Source organism: Notamacropus eugenii, chromosome 2 (assembly GCF_028372415.1).
Source record: "Notamacropus eugenii isolate mMacEug1 chromosome 2, mMacEug1.pri_v2, whole genome shotgun sequence".
NCBI classification, from domain to species: domain Eukaryota; kingdom Metazoa; phylum Chordata; class Mammalia; order Diprotodontia; family Macropodidae; genus Notamacropus; species Notamacropus eugenii.
In genome coordinates this window covers 225,803,169-225,825,581 of record NC_092873.1, presented here as the reverse complement: position 1 = coordinate 225,825,581, position 22,413 = coordinate 225,803,169, and the positions used below count along the sequence as shown (strand labels likewise).

General features: G+C 36.6%; 1 protein-coding gene across 2 annotated transcripts in view; it reads left to right on the top strand.

Annotated features, from left to right (window-relative positions):
- Positions 1–22,413, top strand: part of TXLNB (taxilin beta) — an 85,639-nt gene that overhangs the window by 49,198 nt on the left and 14,028 nt on the right. For both annotated transcript variants that reach the window (XR_011974566.1, XM_072643468.1), the window contains exons 5-9: positions 4,607–4,801; positions 10,088–10,207; positions 12,526–12,600; positions 17,144–17,236; positions 21,412–21,507. Coding sequence is in view for 1 of the 2 variants with exons in the window: in XM_072643468.1 (XP_072499569.1) it covers positions 4,607–4,801; positions 10,088–10,207; positions 12,526–12,600; positions 17,144–17,236; positions 21,412–21,507 (579 nt within the window). In the remaining variant the exon portion in view is untranslated. The remainder of the gene's footprint in view (positions 1–4,606; positions 4,802–10,087; positions 10,208–12,525; positions 12,601–17,143; positions 17,237–21,411; positions 21,508–22,413) is intronic.

Genomic DNA, 22,413 nt, shown 5'->3' with positions numbered 1-22,413 from the left:
AAGGCTTTAGCAAGAGATCTTACTCTTTCTTAGGCTCTGTCTGCTTCATATGGGCCAGGCTGTCATGGAATACTTCCAGCTGATTTCTTAAAAACCACTAGAAGACATAGGCTTTTAGGAAGTCTATAATCTATGCTCAGTCACCCATGTAAACTTAACAGAACAAATCAGAGTGATGTTAGGATTGTTACCATTTTCAAGTCCACATTTCATGACTTAAAAGAACTATTTTTTTCTGGTGTATTAATATTCAAAATAAAATCATAACTTTTGATTTAAAATAAAAAGGTATATTTTTTAAAACTTCACTTGATTTATCTAGATACTACATACTAGCTTATAACAGCAAGGACCCTGGCATACACAGGAGGGCCTGCTGTACAGGTTCTTAGATCTGCTTTCATAAAAGGAAAACAACTTTTGAGGGGTCAGCAATCACTTTAATCAAACACATATACCATTCACTTAGTTCAGGGGGGAAAGTCAGCACCCTTAACTTCAGAGAAAATACAGTCATAGGAAATAAAGACCAACAGACAGGGCTTCCAACTCTCTGACTATAAGCAATACGTATCTCATAGATCAACAGACAGATCCAACAGTCTGACCAATACACACATACATAGTTACCAGAGAGAGAAGCACCAACATCTGGACTTTCAAAGGTGGGGGCTCTTTAATGGCTACCAGAGTCTAGTCTGGCCAAACAGATACTTCCAATGAGTAAGCCCCAGAATAAAACCTCACCTCAGAGTATTTACACATTTTTCAGAGCTGGAGGGCAGGACCCTCTAACCCAGTGTCTCAATAGAAATGAACAAAAGATACTGAGGCCTATTAATGGGCAGAGAAGATCTTTAACTCTTCCCCTCACCCACCATTAACATAACATGTTGCATTAATATAACATAGCTATGTGACATTCATTACATAAATCACATCTTCTCTGGGCTTCAATTTCCTTATTTGTAAATGGGGGTGCAATTCAGTTCAACAAACACATATGCAGAAGGCTGGTAGGCATTGAGGAGATTCCAAGTTTAGATAAGACATGTTCCCTTTCCATTACATCTAGTGACACATTAAATGTTACAAATATTCCTAAAGCACATATTAATATATTATAAGGACATTACAGAGACAAAACACTATCTAAGATAGACAATTGCTTCCCACAAGGAGTACAAAGGAAGGATTTACATAGAAGATGGCCTATGAGTTGGGCTTAAAAACATGAGTAGGAATTCAAAAGGTAGAGGGAGTAGGAGGAAACCATAAGCATAGGAAATGGTGTGAGTAACTCTGTAGAAGCAGGAAAACCAAAGTATTTTGGGGGGACAAGAAGTCCAGCTTAGCTGAAGCATAGAGTGTGTGTGGAGGAGAAATTCAAAATAAGGCCAGAAAGGTAAATGTTTATTAACCAACTAATTCATGCCAAGTTGTAGAGGGCCTTGAATGTCAAACAAAAAAGTTAGAATTTATTTTATGGGAAATAGGGAGCTGTGAAAGATTTTTAAGCAGAGAAGCAATATGATCAGATTATATATGTATAAGTACTTGCATATAGCTATGTATAAAGATTAATCTGGAAGAAGTAACAAGTATAGATAGAAGGGAAAAAATGGAGGTGGGGAGACCTATTAGGAGATCATTGCTATAGTCCAGGTGGGTTATATTGAGAGCCTGTCCTAGGATGGTAGCAAAGGAAATAGAGGAAGGGATGGATGAGAGCTGTTATGGAAGTAGAATCAGCAGGACCTGGTAACAGGATGTGAGAGCTGAAAGAAAATGAAATTTCAATGACAACACCAAAACTTTGAATACAGGAGACTAGGAGAATATAGTACTCCTAGAAGAAATAATAAAGTTGGAAAGAGAAGCAAGTTTTGGAAGAAAGATGGAAAAGCATGGTTTAGGATATGTTTCATTTTAGGTACTGGAAGTTCATTTTTTTTTTTATCATGCTGCTCTTTGTTAGTTCCCTGCCTACCTGTCTAACCATTCTTCTATTCTCTTTGCTGGTTCAATATAAATCTTCTGCCCCTACTTAACTTGTGGGGTCCCCAGAGGAGTTCCCCAGAGCTCCATCTAGGATCTACTTCTCTCTATATATATTTTCTTTCATCAGCTTCCAAGGGTTCAAGTATTATCTCTGTGTATATAATTCTTACATCTACATTTATCCATCCTTAATCTCCAACACTGTCAATTGCCTGGGGATACTACCTTGAAGTCCCATTAGCACCTCAAATTTAACACATCCAAAACTGAATTATTTTCCTTCCAAAAAAACCTACACACCTTTGCCATACTTTCCCATTTCCATTAAGTATCATCTTTTCAATGATCCAAGTTCAAAGCCTCAGGGTCATCCTGGACTCTTCTCTCTCCCCACTCCCAACCAGTTACCAAGACTTGTCAGTTCCATTCCCACAATATCCCTCTAATCTGTTCCCTTCCCTTCTCAATATACATAACCACCACTTAGTTCAAATTCTCATTACTCTCACAAGAACGAGCATAAGAACCCTCTCCTTGGTCTCCCTGAGGTCAGTCTCTTCCCTCTCTAATCCCTCTCCACACAGCTGTCAAAATAATTTCCTAACATAGACAACTAACCATGTTACTCCCATGCTCAAAAGCTTTCAGTGGTATCCTATTGATTGTAGGATAAAATTCAAATGTTTCCCCTGGCATTCAAACCCCTTCATAGTCTGGCTTCCACCTACATTTCCAGACTCACTGCCTACCATTTCCCTTCCCAGTCAAATGAGATTCCTAGTTATTTCCTGGACTTGACATTCTATCTTTTGCCTCCATGTCTGGAATGCACTCTCTCCAAATCTCCATTGGTCAGAATCATCATTATGTCCAGGCTCAATTCAAGTGTCACAACCTTCTCAGTGAATTATTCCCTATTTCTCCCTAGTTCTTCATGATCTCCTCCTCCTCAATTTTCTTTGTATCATACTTACTTTTGCACATGCTATTTCTAAGAGTAGAATGTAAGCTCCTTGAGGACAAGGATGGTTTAAGATTTTTTTCTTTATATCTCCAGCACCTCCACAGTACCTTACAAACAGTAAGAACTTAATCAATGATTATGAAATGAAACAAAATGCCCTGCAGTTAAGTTGGAGATGTGGGTGGTGAATTTAGATGAGAAACCATAGGATAATAGAGTTTACACTGGGTACTTCACAGGATTGTTGTGAACTATAAAATACTCAAATTCTCAAACTGTGACTTCATCAATTTGAGAGTTTCCTCCAACAATGCTAATTGCAACCTATCCATGCCTGCTGGTCCTATGTGACTCTTATCCATAGTAAAAATGAAGCATAACTATTGTGGTTTACAGAATTCTCTTGCCCTCCCCATGCTATCTACACACACACACACACACACAGAGCAAAAAAAAGTACTTCAGTACTTAATTTGAACTTGTTAGGCACTTTTGTTAGAAAGTTCTGTACTATACAGTTTTTACTTTCCACTGATGAATGCATAAAATGTCCTTGTATATTATAAATTAATCAACCAGACTATAAAGGAACACTCCAATGTCTATATGTGATTTGCCAGCTGTGTGTCTCTATCTTTATTTTTACATGAAAATATTAAATCCTTTTACTCTAAAAGAATGAGAATAAGACTCACAAAGCAAACAGCATTCAGTATAGATGTGTGGGAAATTTTGGTATATTGTCAGTGAGTCTGAATGAATGGAGAGTTTTGATTTAGAAGGAAAAAGGGAAAATAAATGACACTAGGAAAGTTAATTTCCAATTCTACCATGCTAACAAAGTGAAAGAAGGGAAAATTAGATGTTTCTTTTAGAGTTTTAGAAGGCTTTGAAACTTATCATTGCACCCAGAATCAGAGTTTTCCAGTGAACATGTCAGTTACCCTGTGTGACACATGACTGTTCTTTCCAACAAAAGCTCACTATACAGCAGGTTTGCTGAGACTAGTGCAACTGCTCAGTAACTATTTTAGTTCACCTTGTTACTGATCTTTTAGGGAACCTTTTTTTAATAAAGAGGAGAATGTACTATTTACCAGGGTGTACTTATGATACTTCAATAATATTAGTCAGCAGTTGATGTGTCTTAGTGACTATATAGGGGTGCAAGGCCAATGTTCCTACTTCTTATGGCAAGACACAGGAGTGGATGGTTTGAACTTTTAACTCCTGACAAGGAAGTGACCTCTGTTTTCAGTGAAACACAGTCAGATCACAACTAGGTATTGTGGGCTTGGTAGAAATTGCTGCAGCTCATTCAAACACTCAGCTGGAGCCTAGTCATCTTTCAGATAGGCCTATTTATAAGTAACCATTAGACACAAGGTGTTCACAGCACCTGTTTCCAAGAACTATTCACCCGTCATTGATATTTGTGTGTTGGCCTGTATATCCCATATATATTTACTTCATGCTTAAGCAGTATGATTTAGAAAAAGAACTCAAATCCTCTCAAATACATGTTTAATCATTCTTTTTCTTCACCTTGTTACTGATTTTGACCTGAAAAGATTTTGTAAATCTGGGGGCAGGGGAGTTACTGAAACTCTTAAACTCAGGTGCTGTCCTTCTTTTCAACAGGAGGAAACTCTCCAGAGGGCACGTGAGGAAGATGAGAAAAGGAAAGAGATCACAAGTCATTTTCAGAGCACCCTGAGTGACATCCAATCTCAGATTGAGCAGCAGAGTGAAAGAAACATGACACTGTGCCAAGAGAACACAGAGCTAGCGGAGAAACTGAAAAGCATCATTGATCAGTATGAACTCAGAGAAGAGGTGAGAACTGTATTAAACCATACAGAGAATGGGGCACTGAGCCACCGGGGCAGATAGATGGTACGGTGGATAGAATGCTGGATTTGGAGTCAGGAAAACCTGAGTTCAAATCCTGCCTTAGACACATACTAACTGTGCGATCCTAGGCAAGTCACTTAACCTCTTTGGCCTCAGTATCCTCATGTGTAAAATGGGGATAATAATAGCACCCACCTCCACAAGGCTGTTGTGAGGCTCAAATTAGAAAACAAATGTAAAGTGCTTTGCAAACTTTAAAGTATTCTGTAAATGCTAGCTATAATTAGCTAAGGAAATGGGAAGAATAAGGTTTTGACATTAGTCTTTAATGAACTAATATTTAGAAGCAGCTTTCTCTATAAACTAAGAGGATCACAGATAATATTACTAAATCACTAATTTGAAAGGATTTAAGAAGTTCATCTGAATTTATATCCTTATAATAGCTAGAAAGAAATAAAAAGTGAAGTTATGTGATCTAAACCACAGCTTTCCCTTTGGAAGATAACCCAATATTGCTGGAAAAAGGAGGGAGAGTTGGTTTTAGCAACCTCCTCTTTCTTTTTGAGTAGATGCATAATTCCATCAGTGTCTGTGCTCCCTTCACTGATGTAGATTATAGCCCATGTCATCTTGTACAATTCATATCCTCTGTTTTTCCATAAATACTGGCACAGAAGACCTCCCTGATAGAATAAAAGCTACCTTCTGGGTGTTTTTAGTATCATCAAGGTAACAATCCATACCACTCAGACTATCCTTCCATAATGTTTCATTCTCATAAGTGACCCAATTCTTTTTCTGGTCATATGATGCCTCAATAATGTCTTTTGTATCACTTTTTGAATACAGGTTATTGGTGGTGATATATTACAGTCAGTTTATGCCTGCTTTGTATCTTTTCATTACCTTTACTTTTTTGTAATTTTAAGTTTTTTGAAATTATGATACTCCATGACTCATAGACATATGGTATTTTCCTAGAAGATGGGGGGAAGGAAGGAGAGAGATTTTCTTTACTTGTATTTTGGTCTGTATCTGAACCTCATCAATGAAGGAAGCACCCTGAGTGGAAATTCCCTCCACTAATAGACAACTTGTCTTGGAGAGAGGCATGGTGCACTTAAAGTGACATGTCTATGGGTCACACAGTCAATGTGTGCCCAAGGCAGGTCTTAAACCTAGTTCTCCCTTACTCCAAGGCAAGCCCTCTATCCACCACACTATACTACCTCTCTATCAAAGAAATAGTGGTATTAAGAAATGCAAGGGCAAATACTTTGGAACCATTGCAAGTAATGGCCATTTTTCTTTTTTTTTTTTTCTTTTTTTTTTTTTATTTTGTAATGTTTAACAATCACTGCCATACAATTGCGATTTTATCCCTCCCCACCTACTCCCCACTACCCCCCTCCCTCCCCACGACTGCATACAATTCTGTATAGATTCTACATATACTTTCCTATTGAGTATGTTTTCACTATAGTCATGCTATGTAGTCAGACTAAGATAAATGAAAGAAATCGTATAACAAATCAGAACATGATACACAAACACATACACATACACAAACATGATCTGCTACAATATGTGAGTGACTTCCATATTTCTCTCTCTGAGTGTGGCAGGCATTTTGCCTTGAGATCCTCCATTGGGATTTTTTTTTTTTTTTGGTAAGAAGTTCTTGTGTTATTACAAAAATCTAAGTCTACCAGAAAAAACTCTCACACACTGTGGTTGTTGCTGTGCATAAAGTTCTCCTGGTTCTGCTCCTTTCATTCAGCATCAGGTCATATAAGTCCTTCCAGGCCTCTCTGAAGTCTTCTTGTTCATCATTTCTTATGGCACAATAGTACTCCATTACATTCATATACCATAATTTATTCAGCCATTCCCCAATTGATGGACATCCCCTTGACTTCCAGTTTTTGGCAACTACATAGAGTGCTGCTATAAATATTTTTGTACATGTGGGACCCTTTCCCATTTTTATTATCTCTTGGGGATATAGTCCTAGCAGCGATATTGCTGGGTCAAAGGGTATGCACATTTTTGTAGCCCTTTGGGCATAGTTCCAAATTGCTCTCCAGAATGGCTGGATGCGCTCGCAGCTCCACCAACAATGAATTAGTGTTCCAACTTTCCCACATCCTCTCCAGCATTTATCATTTTCTTGTTCTGTCATGTTTGCCAATCTTATAGGTGTGATGTGGTACCTCAGAGTTGTTTTGATTTGCATCTCTCTAACCAATAGTGATTGAGAGCATTTTTTCATATGATTATAGATAGCTTTAATTTCTTCCTCTGAAAATTGCCTGTTCATATCCTTTGACCATTTATCAATTGGGGAATGACTTGTATGATTATACATTTGGATCAGTTCTCTATATATTCTAGAAATGAGGCCTTTATCCCCGAGCTTAGCTGTAAAAATTCTTTCCCAATTTACTACATCCCTCCGGATTTTGGTTGCATTGGGTTTGGTTGTGCAAAAACTTCTCAGTTTAATGTAATCAAAGTTATCCATTTTGCATTTCATAATGCATTCTATCTCTCCTTTAGTAAAGAATTCTTCCCTTCTCCATAGATCTGATAAATACACTATTCCTTGCTTCTCCAGTTTATTCATGGTATCAATCTTTATACCTAAATCATGTACCCATTTGGACTTTATTCTTGTGTACGGTGTCAGGTATGGGTCTATGCCTAATTTCCGCCACACTGTTATCCAGTTTTCCCAGCAATTTTTGTCAAACAATGAGTTCTTATCCCAGAAGCTGGGGTCCTTGGGTTTATCAAACAGAAGGTTGCTATATTCCTTGCCTACTGCATCTTGAGTGCCAAGTCTATTCCACTTAGTAATGGCCATTTTTCAAATAGAATCTAACCCTATGACTTCCTTTAGGTTCAACTTCTCTGTCTGCACTACCTATCCAAGAAATAGATGATAGATAGATAGATAGGTGATAGATAGGCAGATAGAGAAACTAATTCAACATGTGATTGTATCACAATTTAAGCATGGTGCATTTTCCATCAATTTTGTTTTTTAAGAGTTAATGGTTAAGCCAATCTTTTCAATACTGTTGTGGATTTCACTAAAGGAGGTTTGTAGCATTCTGAGGCACAAGGATAACAATTAGAGTATTGTCTTCTCTCAATAGAAATGTGAAGAACTAAGTTTTATAATAATACTTTTAAGAAAAAGCAGTCACATGGTAAGATAAATGTGATAATTTTGTCATGCTATCTCCTAATCCACAAATTTCAATCTAGCAGTGTCTATATAAATTGATACATGGAAAAATGATAAGTGAAAGGAGGAATAATGATATAGAATCAAAAAATTAGAACTGAAAGAACCTTTAGTCTAACCTCATTTTACAGATGAGGTCCCAAAATGTCTTGTTTGAAGTCAAACAGTTAATGTGACAGAGATAGAATTTAAAGCCAGTTACCCAGAAATATTCCAAACTAACAATGACCTGGGGCCACTTCTATCTATCTGAGGCATTTTCCACTATAGAACCATCCTCTGCTCCTAGGGTTGAGTTAAAGTTAAACCAGCCTCTGAATGCGGTGAGAGCAGAAGAACATTTGTCTCTGCATTTTCACTCTGTTCCTTAGCCCTTAGTTATTCAGGGTCAGGTCTTTAGAATACAGTTTAGTCTAGTATTGGGACTGGCCATCTTGTGATGACAAGGCCACATACAGCTCTTCAGTGATTTACGTACATTCCTTGAAGCCAGCATAAAGACATGGCAGGTTCTAAATTACTGGAATTCTTTAAGCAAAGATTGGAAGACCAATGATTATTAAGCAGCTAGGTGGTACAATAGATAGAGGACTGATCCTGGAGTCAAGAAGACCTGAGTTCAAATTCAGCCTGCAACACTTACTAGTTGTGTAACCTTGGTCAAGTCACTGAACCTCTGCTTGCCTCCATTTCCTCAACTGTAAAATAAAGAAAATAATACTACCTACCTAGTTCCAGAGTTATTTTGAACATCAAATAAGATAATATTTGTAAAGCACTTAGCATAGTATGTAGTACATATTGCATTACATGAATGCTAGCAATAATAATTATTAGTATTAATTATTGTCAGAGGTGTTAGAGCAGGAATTCTTTTTCAACTATGGCCTGCATTGCATGACCTCTGAGTTCCTTTTTGACTCTGAAATTTGATAATTCTGTGAAAGAACTCACCATTCCAACCTATCCTGTTTCTGAGACTAAAAGTAATAACGTTAATCCTATAACACAGTTCTCCAAGTGCTTCACTGTAAGCATTTGTCAGTTATAGTCAGTATGCTAAATGAAATAAGTATTACAATTTTGAAAAAGCATCATTGTAAATCATCAATCATCTTGTGGAATTCTGGCTTCTTGTCTAGGTCAGACAGACTAAGAGTCAGGATGCATATATATGTCTATCCTTAACTAGCTTATGACCTAGGGAAAGTCACTTAGTATAGGTTCAATTTCCTAGGTTATGAAAAGAGGAGATTGTAGTAAATGATCTCATATATCTTTTCCAGTTGTAACAATTCTCTGCTTCTCAGATGTCTGCCCTCTCTAATATAGTAGATGACTTAATAATATTAAGCAAAACAATAGAAAAGAAAAAGTTGATTTCCACTTTGAGCTCCTCCAAAGCTATTGGACACCTCTGTTTAATAGACCTAGTATTTTAAATGCAGGAATTATATAAATTATTATTACAATGCAATGTTAAGCAACTCTGGAAGCAAACTGAAGAGATTCTACCTACAATGAAACTTAAAAGTTTCAAGCCAACAGAATACAGTGGGAGACCTCTAGGTACAGTAGAAATAGCACTGATTCTGGAGTTAGAGGACCTGGATTCAAATCCTGCCCCCTGGTACTTATGATCTTTCTGACCTAGAGAAATTCACTTCACTTTCTAGAGCTTTAGTTCACTCATCTGTAAAATGAGGGATTGGATTAGATGGCCTCTGTGGTTCCTTCCACTTCTAGATCTATGATTCTACCCACATGAAGACATAATGCCCAATACAGGGAATTTTTGCTACCCACAATGACTTTTCCTTTCCTTCTCCAGAACAGGGAGCTATATATGCTTTTCTTCATCTCTGAAGTTCTTTGGACATTGGGTCCTTTTTTGTCATGAAACTTCAAAGGGAATTTTGTGTTGATAGGAATATTGTCAGACAATTCTCAGGCTGTCATAAATAAATCTTTTTTTTTCCTCTCTTTCACATGTGTGTTTTGTTTTTCTCTAGCATCTGGATAAAATATTTAAGCATCGGGAACTCCAGCAGAAGCTGGTGGATGCAAAACTTGAACAAGCCCAAGAAATGATGAAAGAAGCAGAGGAGCGACACCAGCGAGAAAAGGAATATGTACTTATCAATTTAAACATCTGCCTGCTAAACTTTAATCCCATGTCACAGAGAAACCCTTATGTTCATGAATAGTCATAGAAACAGAGGGTTCCATTATTAAATGCAAATGGAAACAATGGCTTCCTCACCCTACCCACCCCCAACTGAAGGAAAGTCCAAATTTTATCTTAACAAACTCCTTGGTAGATGACCAAGAGTCTAGGGAGTATCTGTAATCTATACTATTATTTCCCCTAAATTTCAATTGATGTCTTTTGTTCTTTATACCAGTCATTTCCTGGTAGTATTACCTAGTAAACACTACTCTGTGCAACAAAGAGAAGCATTTAAATTAACTATGCCAGTATTTGCCTTCAACTGGGACATTTCTGATATGCAACATTCAATATCTATAGTCTTTACTAAGAAGAAAGAGACACCTTTTCTGATTTGTTCTCTGGAACCAATATTGGTCTTTAACTTCCATTTGAATTGAGATGACTTTTAGAAACAAACATTCCTACTGTGTGTTCCAGGGAAAGTGCTAGTACTTTCATACACTATATCCATATATATGGTATATTAGGACATAGATGGAGAGAGAGTGACAGAAAAAGGGTGGAGAGCATCGTTTAATTTTTTCAAATTCTATCAGATTATAGGCTCCAGAGAGGCAGGGACTACGTTGTGTTTAATCTTTGTACCTCCAGCTCCTAACACAGAACTTTGCGCATAGTAGTCACCTATTAACAATTTGTTGAGCTAAGAAGTCAAGTCAATAGTAATCTATTAAGAACCTAATATATCCATCATTGTACAGGTTACTCTGGAAAAGTCAAAAGAAACAGGGTACATAGTCTCGAACTCTTAGAAATTTACAGTCTGGTTCCAGAAGCCTAATCATCCATATACATGAAATAACTTGGGAGCAGTACAAGACATTTATGTACTTAAATGTTAGATGGTTTAATTTCCCCCAAAAATGCTATGGGAATTTAGAGAAGGGGAGTGTCAGGGTAAGTTAATTTAGCCAGCAAAGCACTGGTAAAAGTTAAGCTTGAGATAAGTTTTGAAGGAGATTTAGAATTAGTAGAGACAAAGAGTAAGGACTATCACAATATGGGGGACAGCCATAAGTAAAGAAATAAAAGAAAGAATTTGGATGGCCTTACATATTAGAAAGGAAACTGGCAGTCCCACAGTCTACACATTTGCCTAGAATAATCTAGGGGGGACAGATGCACATATGGTATAACTAGCAAGAAATAAGTTGCCCCTCTAGTTGTTGTTGAGCCACAGGGGTGTCTCAGATCCTGCCTTAGATCTGCATGGTGGATGGAGCAGTACACTCAAACCAATGACATTCTTCCAGAGGTCAATATTTCTCAAGCTGATAATTGTCAATGAATCAAGAAAACAGACTTACTGTTATTGGCATAACCGCCTCTCTATTATCAACTAAAATTACTATACAAGGCAAAGGTAACTCAAATATTCTCGATTATCTGATATCTCAACAACACTGAGGAATATTAATGGGAAGATGTTCTAGGTAAACTAGAATAGCATCAGAAACGAAATAATAAGTTACTTAATTTCTCTTCTGCTGCTAGATCACAATAATACATCTCCATCTTTCTCTGTAGCCCTTTCCAAAGGTAGCTACTGACCCAAACAGTATACTTTCTATTTTAATTTGAGGGTGGTGGAAGGAAACAACAGATGCAGCATGTTCTCCTCTTGTCCCTACATATTTCCTACTTCTTGCCTTAGGTTTTGTTCTCTAATAAAATCCAAGAATCAGGAGAGCAAAGCCACCAAGCAAAATGTCACTATTAGAGTAGGACAAGGGACAGGTATTCTGCAAAGGAATACTCCAGCAGAGGACGGAGAGTTATCAATTAGGAATATTAGGAAGGAGAGTCATTGTGTAAAAGGCTGAACTACATGGGGATTTAATTCAATCCAGTAACTTATTTAACACTTGCTATGTGCCAAGACATCATGTAAGGCATTTAGGATACAAATATGAAAAAATTTAAATAGTCTACCTTCAAGAAACTTGTAATCTACTGGATTTGATATTTCATAATCAGGAAAGCTGCATTTCTATTTTTTTCTTCCATGAAATCTAATCAAGTCATCATCAAAACCACAATGAACATTCCAGTTTTTATAAATTATTATTTCATATGTCTTATATTTATTTAAAAGCCTGAAGCTTTTAAAGAGACCTAATAGGCAGGAAAAATACTAAAATTTATATATTAACTACAATAATAAAAAGATTTTTGAATGTAATCCGTTCTCATCTTTTGGATACTCTTTTCACACAGCTACTGAACCAAGCAGCTGAGTGGAAGCTTCAGACTAAGATGCTGAAAGAACAAGAGACAGTCCTACAGGCCCAGGTGAAGTATAAAGAATTAAAGGCATGATGTGTGCCTTTTTAAAATTTGTTTCCAAGCCATGGTCTTAAGATCCAGTCATGGAATGCTAAGGTCTTTATATCGGTCAGGAATTAGGGAAAAAGAAGAGTAAATTCACAAATGCAAAAACATAGCAAAGGAAGTCCTACAGCACTGTCTTTAAGCAGGACAGTTCTACCCAATTGTGTGACTCAGTCTGGATGCCCTTCTCCTTATAAATTATGCAACCACAAGTGTCTGTCAGGAGAAAACCAGTGTCCAAACAGACACTCCTGAGCTCGTCTTCCTCTCTCTCCCCTCCTTTATTAATCTTTGAAGGTAAGAATAAAACACAGTCTAAATTTAGATTTGCCATTTACAAACATAAATATTCAACATCTCTTCCACACATGTTTTATTTCCTTTATTTTAAACATGTCAGTGAATCAAGTCAGGATCTATCCTTGTGTTAGTGCAGAAATTTTCTCTACCTAGAAGATCCTGTATATAACACAGTGCATGTCCTTGAGAGTTCTGAGGCTCAGAAAACTTAAGTAACTTGCCCAACATCACATAACTAGTAAGGGCCAGAGGCAGACTTGAATTTAGGCACTTTTGACCTCATTTTTTTTTTTTTTAGAGAAGGAAAAAATTAGAGTTTAGTCAATTCTTAAATATTTGTCTTATTGAAAGGGAGCAAAGTCAATGATGAGTTCAAAACACTGGATAACTAGTTTCTATGTGGCTATGGTACATCTTAGTACTTAGACTTGAATAAGAACTGTGTCTCACAGTCTGCGAATTCACACTTCAGAACAAGCAATGGAGCTCCAATGTGAAGATATGACAAAAATCAGGGAAACTGGAGAGTTTCCTTATCACCCTACATGCTCAAATGCTCTATTCCTTACTCCAAACTGGAGATGTGAAATTTAATACCAATAAGAGATGGTAGTGACCTTCACTACCCCCATCTCACTGTCAATCTAGTTTGCATCTTCATTTAGATTCAGTTAGACAAAAATGTATTACATACATTGGAATTGAAATCTTAGTACCTGAGTTTGAATCCCAATTTTGCTACTCACTTATCTTATGTCCTTGGGCAAGTCACTTTGTGCCTCGGTTTCCTCATATGAGAAAAAAAATGAAGGCATTGGGCCCAATGGTTTGCAAGGTCCTTTCGAGCTCTGCATTTATGGTCTTAGGATCTATAACCCATGTAGGCCTGATTTCCTCATCTATAAAATGAGGGTAGGAAGAGTTGTACTCAATGACTTCTATAGTCCCTTCCATCTCTGAATCTATGACTCTGTGATTTTAATTTGTAAAAGACTCTATGGTAGGCACTTGAGATATAAAAATGAAAAGCAAAAAGAGCAGTCTATAATCTTAAGGAGTTTGTAATCTAATGGGGAAGGGATGTGAAGGATTACAGGGGGGAGGGGAGGAATAAGCATTTATATAGCACCTACTATGTACTAGGTACTATGCTAAGAACATTTTACAAATACTGTCTTATTGGAGTCTTACCATCCTTTGATATAGGTCCTATCGCTAATCTTCATTTTATAGTTGAGGAAACTGAAACAGTAAGAAATTATGTGATTTGTTCAGGGTCTGCAACAGCAAGGACACCGCCATACACAGGAGGGCCTGCTGTACAGGTTCTTAAGCCTGTTTTTCTAAAAGGAAAGCAACTTTTGAGGGATCAACAATCTACTTTAATCAAGCACATATATCATTCACTTAGTTCAGGGGAAAAAGTCAGCATCCTGAACTTCAGAGAAAATACAGACAGAGAAATAAAAACCAACAGACATGATAAGCAAGGCATACATCACAGATCAACAGACAGATCCAACCATCTGACCATTATATACATACATAGTTACCAGAGAGAGAAGCACCAACTCTGGGTTTTCAAAGCCGGGGACTCCTTAGTGGCTTCCCAGAGTCTCATTTGGCACACAAACCTTCTTCCAAAAACTAAGCCCCAAAGTAAAACATCACCTCACAGTATTTATACACTCTTCAGAGCCAGAGGGCATCACAACCCTTGAGAACTGGTGCCTCATTAGAAATTAACAAAAGGTGTAGGTCTTCCTACAAAACAAATATCCCCTAATCAAACTTCCCTTAATGGGCAGGCCCATTAATGGGTGGGGAAGATCTTTACCTCTCATAATTACCATTACAGGGTCACAGAGCTAGTAAGTGTCTGAGGTTATGTATGAACTCAGATCATCCTGATTCCAAGTCTAGCAGGTTCTATCCACTTTGATAACAGCTGTATACAATACAATACAGTATAATACATAAATTATTTGCAAGTTAAGATGAATAGAAGCTAAGTAGAGATTGATGCAAAATATTCTAGAAAAACATTCTAGAAAAAAAAAGATTGCTTTCATCTGGGGCATGGAGTAAGGCAGGACCAGGAAAGTTTTAGTGAAGTAGGTGATCCTTTTGTTGGACACTGAGGGAAGAGGTTTTCAATAGGCAGAGACTGGGAGCCAGTAATTTCCTAGAATGGTTTATTTGTCCCAGAATGAATAGAGGGTGAATGATGAAACCAGAGAAGCATTTGCAGTCCTTCCATGACAGAAGAGTCAATGACACATTCAAATGGAACAGACTTCTGCCTGGAATCCTTCAAGCCAAGGCTATGGCCTCCCTAGTGTTTTAAGGAAAAATGTTCCAATTATTATGGGATTCTTTGGGAATAAATCATCAGGAGGTGAAAAAGTCAGAAGGCTTCCAAATTTAGCAAAGATAATGCAAGAAATACATAAATCCATTTGCATATAGTCAAGAACTACTTATTTATGAGAGGCTGAATAAATCTTTTTATAATGTTCTTTTGAGGGAGGGAGGAAGCACTCATGAACTTTTCCTTTCTAGTTTGATTTATTCTATATTCTATTATTAAAAAAACACAAAAGTAGACTTGTTCTAAAATCTTGTTATAATCTATCTTGTTTCATTTCATTCTGTCCCTGTTACTCCCTATGACCTACTTCCCCATAAGGCAAGGGTGTTTCCAGAAGCCTCTTATGCAGTCACTTCTATTTAATCTCAGCCTTCCTCTTCTTCTGGCTTTCCAGATCCCCAAATTTGAACATCAAGAAATTAGCCATTGCCTAGTCCACCAAAAAGACAGGACAGAACTTCTCAAATCCCTAACTACAACAGGAATTTCAAAAGGATTCCCCTTTTAAAATAGTAAACATCATGCTACCAGAATGTTTGTTTGTCTTAATCACACAACAAAGTTAAATAGGAGAGATTTTTTTTAAAAGCTTATTTTGTATAGCACTTGAAATTCCTGATTCAATTTAAAAACCAATTTTTTAAGGGCTTCCAGCAGTCTTAGGGATTGTCCCCTGAGTTGGTTTCATTTCTCAGGTCTGCATTAGACCTCAAAGCATGGCTGTGTTATTTTCCTAGACCTTCATTTTTCAGTCATTCAGGATGAAAGGACAGAATCAATGACCCAAAAAAGATCAGTGGAACACAATTGCTACTTAGATACAATTTTCGCAAGGTCACAATCAGCAATTCAACGAGGAACATTCACAGATGTGAAATGTCAACATTATCAACCAAATAACACACCTACTCAATACTATCAAAGGGGAAGGAAGATTCAGAAAATCAATGATTGAAGCAGTGTAACTTGCACAGCCTATAAAATGAGACCTTCCATGGACCATGATTCCTGCCTCAGTCAGGGAACTTAGCTATGGACTTAGTTAAAATGGAGAATACCATACACCCCACAGCAGTCACTTCTGGTAATGGTCACTGGATTTGTTTCTAAGGTTAATTTCGTAGATCTTTGGACACAAGATCCTAAATACAGAATTTTTTTTATATTCTTTGAATGCTTGTATAAAAAGGGATGTTAAAAAATTCCTTTTAAATAAAATAGATTCAGTCATTATTATTTCTAAATGAAAGGGTACCTTAAAACAAAGGTAATCTCAGAGTCTGACTCAGAGATATATCTAGTAGAGAGATTGTAATGGAGAACCTTGTTCAAGTAAAGGTCGGACTTGATGTTTTCCAAGGTCCCTCCCAACTCTGAAATCCTGTGGTTATTTTAGGATTTAAGTTGACATAGGAAGGATTAGAATTTATATTTCTTTTCATATATCTATTGTATATCCCATCCCCACAAAGCTCCTTGAGGGTAGACACTGTTTCACTTTTTTTATCTGTATCCCCAGTGCCTGTCACAGAATAGGCATTCAATAAATATTTGTTGATTGATTAATTGATATCAGTTGAGAATTCTGCACAGCCCTAGCCCAGCACCATGCATGCAGTAAGCCCTCAGTAGATGAGCTGAATTAGATTTCATTGAACACTGACCTAGACTGAGTCCAAAAGGGTTATCAAAGCTCCAAATATTTCTAGAATCTCATTGTATGTAGTCATAATCATTTTTCTTCCCAAATAATAAGCCATAGCGTAGTGTTTTGATCTTAAATCACTCTGAATGCAACTCTTATAATAGATCCCCTCTTTCTTGTGTTTGCAGCTTACTCTCTACTCTGAGAGGTTTGAAGAGTTCCAGAATACGCTGACAAAAAGCAATGAGGTATTTGCCACTTTCAAGCAGGAAATGGATAAAGTGAGTACCACTTATCATCCAGACTGTACTGGTATTTCACATTTTGACAACCAATTCTCCTTGGGGCTCATTCATCTCTGGCTATGACACTACAGTACCTCTCACAGAATCATGAAATGTTTATAGATTTGGAAGAGATCATAGCTGTATTTTTTATTTGTAAGTTTGTGGTAAAATAGTCTGAGCAACTGTCCAAAGAAAAAGAACATGATTCATTCTCACTTGTTTTCTTGATATGGAGTAGAATGGGAGGCAGTAGAAAGGAAAGGTAAACTTTCTCTTTACTGTTTGCTGAGAGTTAAAGAAAGGGCAACCCTGTGATCTGCAGTAACTCGATAAGCACTGAAGTTTAAAGGATCTATTCTTCTAAACTACAAACTATACCTTAGAATTTAATTACCACTTTATTTTTTTAATGTAAATAATTGCTTTAATTCTCTATGTTAGAACTGTGGAATTTTAGAGTGGGAACAAATCTTGGAAATCGTTTAGCCCAATCTCATCACTTCACAGATGGGGAAACTGAGGTCCAAAGGGATGGACTGATGTGCCCAAGATTACAACTAATTAGTATTGAGTTTGGAGTATAACCCAGATCTCCTACCTCCTAGTCTAGTCACTAGATACTTCTACCCTAGGTCATTATGTTATTTCTCTTATTTTTTCAACATAAAACTAGTCCCTATTTGTAGGTGCATCTGTCCCAGAAATGCTTTCATTTTTCTTTTTAAAAACTAAGTTTTATCAACTTTTAAAAAGAATTCTAACAGTTATTTCTTGATATATACCCCTGACATCAAATCTTCTCTTGTAACAAAGAAAAATAGTTATATTGCTATACTTTTACAAGGAGTAATGTCCCCTTTTCACTCTTTCCCTTCATAATATAGTCAGTATCAGACCTATGCTTGGAAAACAGCATATGTCAACTCATAAATATAAGAAGGATTTAAGAATAGATTTCAAAAATCAGTATGAGAAATATGTACATATATAATATGCACAAATACATATATGTTATTTGTGGGCAGTCTAGACCATTTTATCAGTGTAGGAAAGGCCTGATAGAGAAATTATCTCTGTTGATACAATCACCTGACACACTGAGAAGTTGACTTCCCTATGGAAAGAGCTTAAACTCAAGTCTTCCATATTCCAGGGTGGCCTTCCATCCACGATGCACTCTGTTTCTCATATGAATTATAGGATCATAGATCTAGAAGTGGACATGACTTTAATGACCAACTAAATCAATGCCTTCATTTTACAGATGAGAGAAATGAAGCCCAGAGAAGCTAACTGATTTGCCCAAGGTCACATGGATAGTAAGGAGCAAAGCTGAGATTTAAACTGCATTTTTCAGTGGTCTTTTCCTCTTTAGTACATATATGATTTATATATATATATATATATATATATAAAATGTATATATATACACACACATATGCATATATATAACATGAGATATAGATATATATCACAAATATAACATAAAATATGTAAAGTACAAATATACAATATGACACACAAGTAATTTTGTCATAACACATAACATTAAGCTAAGCAAAATTGTGCAATAAAAACCACAAGTCTTACGGTGAAAATGGAGTTGGGGCACAATGCTCAAAAACTTCATGAATGATACATTTTTTAAAAGATAGGGACCTAATTTTAAAAGTGATAGCACAGTTTTATGGTTAGTAAATACATAATGGCCACATCCACAGTCTTGAGCTACAACTGGACCTTGATTGGGCCTGCACCCTGAGTTGCAAAAAGCTAGGCAGGCCTCCACAACTCTCAGCTTCATGCCTAAGGCCGTGGCAGAAGGGTGGGTAGGGGTGGTTCAGACCAGGCCTTCTCTGCTCATAGCTCCTACTGCACCAGAAGATCCACAATGAATATGCTACCTTACCTTGACATCAAATCTCTTGTAACAAAGAAAAATAGTTATACTGCTATATTTTTAGAAGGAGTAAAGTCCCCATTCCATTCATTCCCTTCATAATATATACTATTGCTTATATAATACATAATATTGCTTAAGGAAGTGGTCATCATAAGGGTTGTAGTTTGTGAGTCATAGTGAAGTTGTACAGTTTTCTGAGTTCTCTTCCTGTTTCTCACCAAAGGAATTACACAAAAGCAAACTCAAAATTTGAATTATGAGTAAAATATTCTCTAATATAGCAATCAGGTTGGAACAAATTAGCATTTTTGAAATATTTATAGTTGAATTGCCTGTATATATGTATACTACTCAGCAAATATGAAGAAGTTTTACCAAAGCCAATTTCAAATTAGGAATTAGTTCTCCCTTTCTAGAATGATTGATCTATTAAGAACAACAACAAAAGCAGAATTAGCAAAAAAAAAAAAAGTCAGGAATTTGAAATGGCTTCATTTTTCATCATAAAGAAACAAAGCTAGAAAGTATCAACAAAAAGAACTTTAAATCACACATGAGAGTGGAGCTAAAGTGATTTAAAATGGAAATATTGTTCATGATCATGATTAATCCATCCTCAATCCTAACTTGATTCCAGAAATTATTTTCTCTTCTAAGTATGAGCAAGAAGCCCTGTTCTTAAATTGGAGAAATGAGCTCACACTATAGAGAGGACTACTCTATTAAGGGTTGCACTTTCTTATACAGTTTTTGTCAATAATGACTTCTAGTTGTAAACATGTATGCATACATACACACACACACACACACACACACACACATATATATCTCAAAGGAAATGTTTAATCAAAGCACTGAGTAGCCAAAGGTTACACTAGAAGGCAGAGAAAATTTATCTAGATTTGCCAAGTATATTTCAATTATATGTGACTTCCAAATGAATTTTTATTCATTTTCCCTCACTGGGTTTCAGTTCCCTTACCTCTTATATGAAGGGGCTGGACTGAATGGTCTAAGGACATAGAGCTCAAAACCCTTTGCCTGTCTCTGAAGTACTACTCAATACAATGGTAGATATTTTCATAAATGCAAGACTAGTACAAGCTTCTGTATGAATCTTCTCAACCTATGAAGGAAAGAACAAGAAGAATAATGCCTTAATAAGATGAAACTTGACAGAGATAAATTTATATTTGGATTGAAAAAGTCAACGTCACACAAAGGTTCTCTCTTACAAGAGAAGGGATCTATTGCTAGATTATAGCAGTCTAGGAAAAGAAGTAAGAGATTCAGTGCAAATTCATAAGAAGTCAATGATGTGATATGGCAACCAAAAAAAGCTAAAGCAAACTTAAAGTTGCACTATTCCATACCAGAAGAAAGAACAAGTAGGTCTAGAGTTATATATTGGGAACTAAAGTGTGAAGAAGGCATAGGGGTACAGGGTACATAGATTTGAAGATATGTTGGAATCGAAAGGGCAGCTAGGTGGCACAGTGGATGGACTTCCAGACCTCAAGTCAAGGAGATTTATTTCCTGAGTTCAAATCCGGCCCCAGACATTTAGCTTTGTGACCTTGGGAAAGTCATTTAAACCTCTTCATCTTGGTTTCATCATCCAAAAAATGAGCTGGAGAAGGAAATGACAAAACCATTCCATTATCTTCACCAAGAAAACACCAAATGGGGTCACAAAGAGCTGGACAGGACTGAACAACAATCTAGTCTCTTCCATTTACCACTTCTGTGACCCTAGGCAAGTCACTAAACCTCTATAGATTTGTTTCCCCATATATAAAATAGGGATTGGACTGTACAATGGTTAAGGTCTTTTCCAACTCTAGTATTCTGGCATTCCTAAATCTTTACTCTTTGCAATGGAAAATTCATTTGTCTTAGTAATTGATAATAAAAGTACCTCTTTTTTAGAGGGGAGAAAGAGAAGGTGACTACTGGTCTTAACTGTATCAATATCTCATACTCCTCTTATGATTTTAATAGAGGCAGCTAGGTGGTACAAGTAAATAGAATGTGGGACCTGTAGTCAGGAAGACTTAAATTCAAATTTTACCTCAGATGCTTTCAGCTGTGTGACCCTGGGCAAATCACTTAACCTCTACCTCAGGTTCCTCACTTCTACAAAGCAGATGATAATAGCATCTAAATTCCAAGGTTGTTACAAGGATAAATTAAGATAACATTTGAAGAGTGCTTTGCAAACTGTAAAGTGCTATATAAATGCTAGCTATCATCATCATTATTCTAGACAACGAAGAAAATGAAAAAGCTGGAAAAGGATACAGCCACATGGAAATCAAGATTTGAAAACTGTAACAAAGCACTCCTGGACATGATTGAAGAGGTGAGAAAATTCTGTCACAGCTTTTCTAGGTTTCAACCAAAACAGCCATGGTAAGGCAAAGCCTGCAACATAATGGCAAAAGTCATTGTGAAAAATCGCCAGGTTCATCAGGGACTTGCCATATTAAAATATAGCCAATGATAATAAGCACCAAAATGATCTAGAATAAGACTGGGGATTGTAAGTAGGTTTGTGACCCTAATTTACATGCTTTTTCTTAATTCAAAAGCCTGTCCCAGGGAATGCCATTATTTTAAATTACTACTCTGCCCTTGATAGGAGGCACCTGTCTGAATACAAGATGTGTATGGCTGGCCTTTCCAGGAGAACACCTTACACACTTTTCCCCATCCCTTGTCCTCTCTTGCCCTTTCCTCCTCCAAGTATATTCTATATTGCTGAGAGGAAGGAGAGAGTTGATCAGTCAGCATAGATGTATAACAGTTTTCTCTCAGAACAGAGCTGCATTTGTGCAAGTATAAATTTATCTCTGTTATATATTGGATCCCAAATGGATAAAGCATTGGACTTGGAAACATGAAGACTTCATTTCAAAGTCTGCCTCAAAAGTAGGCATGTAACCCTTGGCAAGTTGCTTCCCTTCTTTTAATCTCAGTGTCCTTGTCTGTAAAATGGGGATAATAATAATAATAACAGCCAAGTCATAGGATTGTTGTGAGGATCAAATAAGATAATATAACATAAAGCATTTTTCAGTCTTTAAAAAGCTACATAAAAGTAACGATGATTAATTACTGTTATTATTATGATTTTATCTAAAGTTATACCAATTATTCACCACCAAATAACAGAGTTATTCTGTTTTTTCCTTTCTGCAAGAAAATTCCTCCCATATTATGGATCAGAGTTCATGCTTTCACTTTCCAATCCGATTCTCAAAATTAG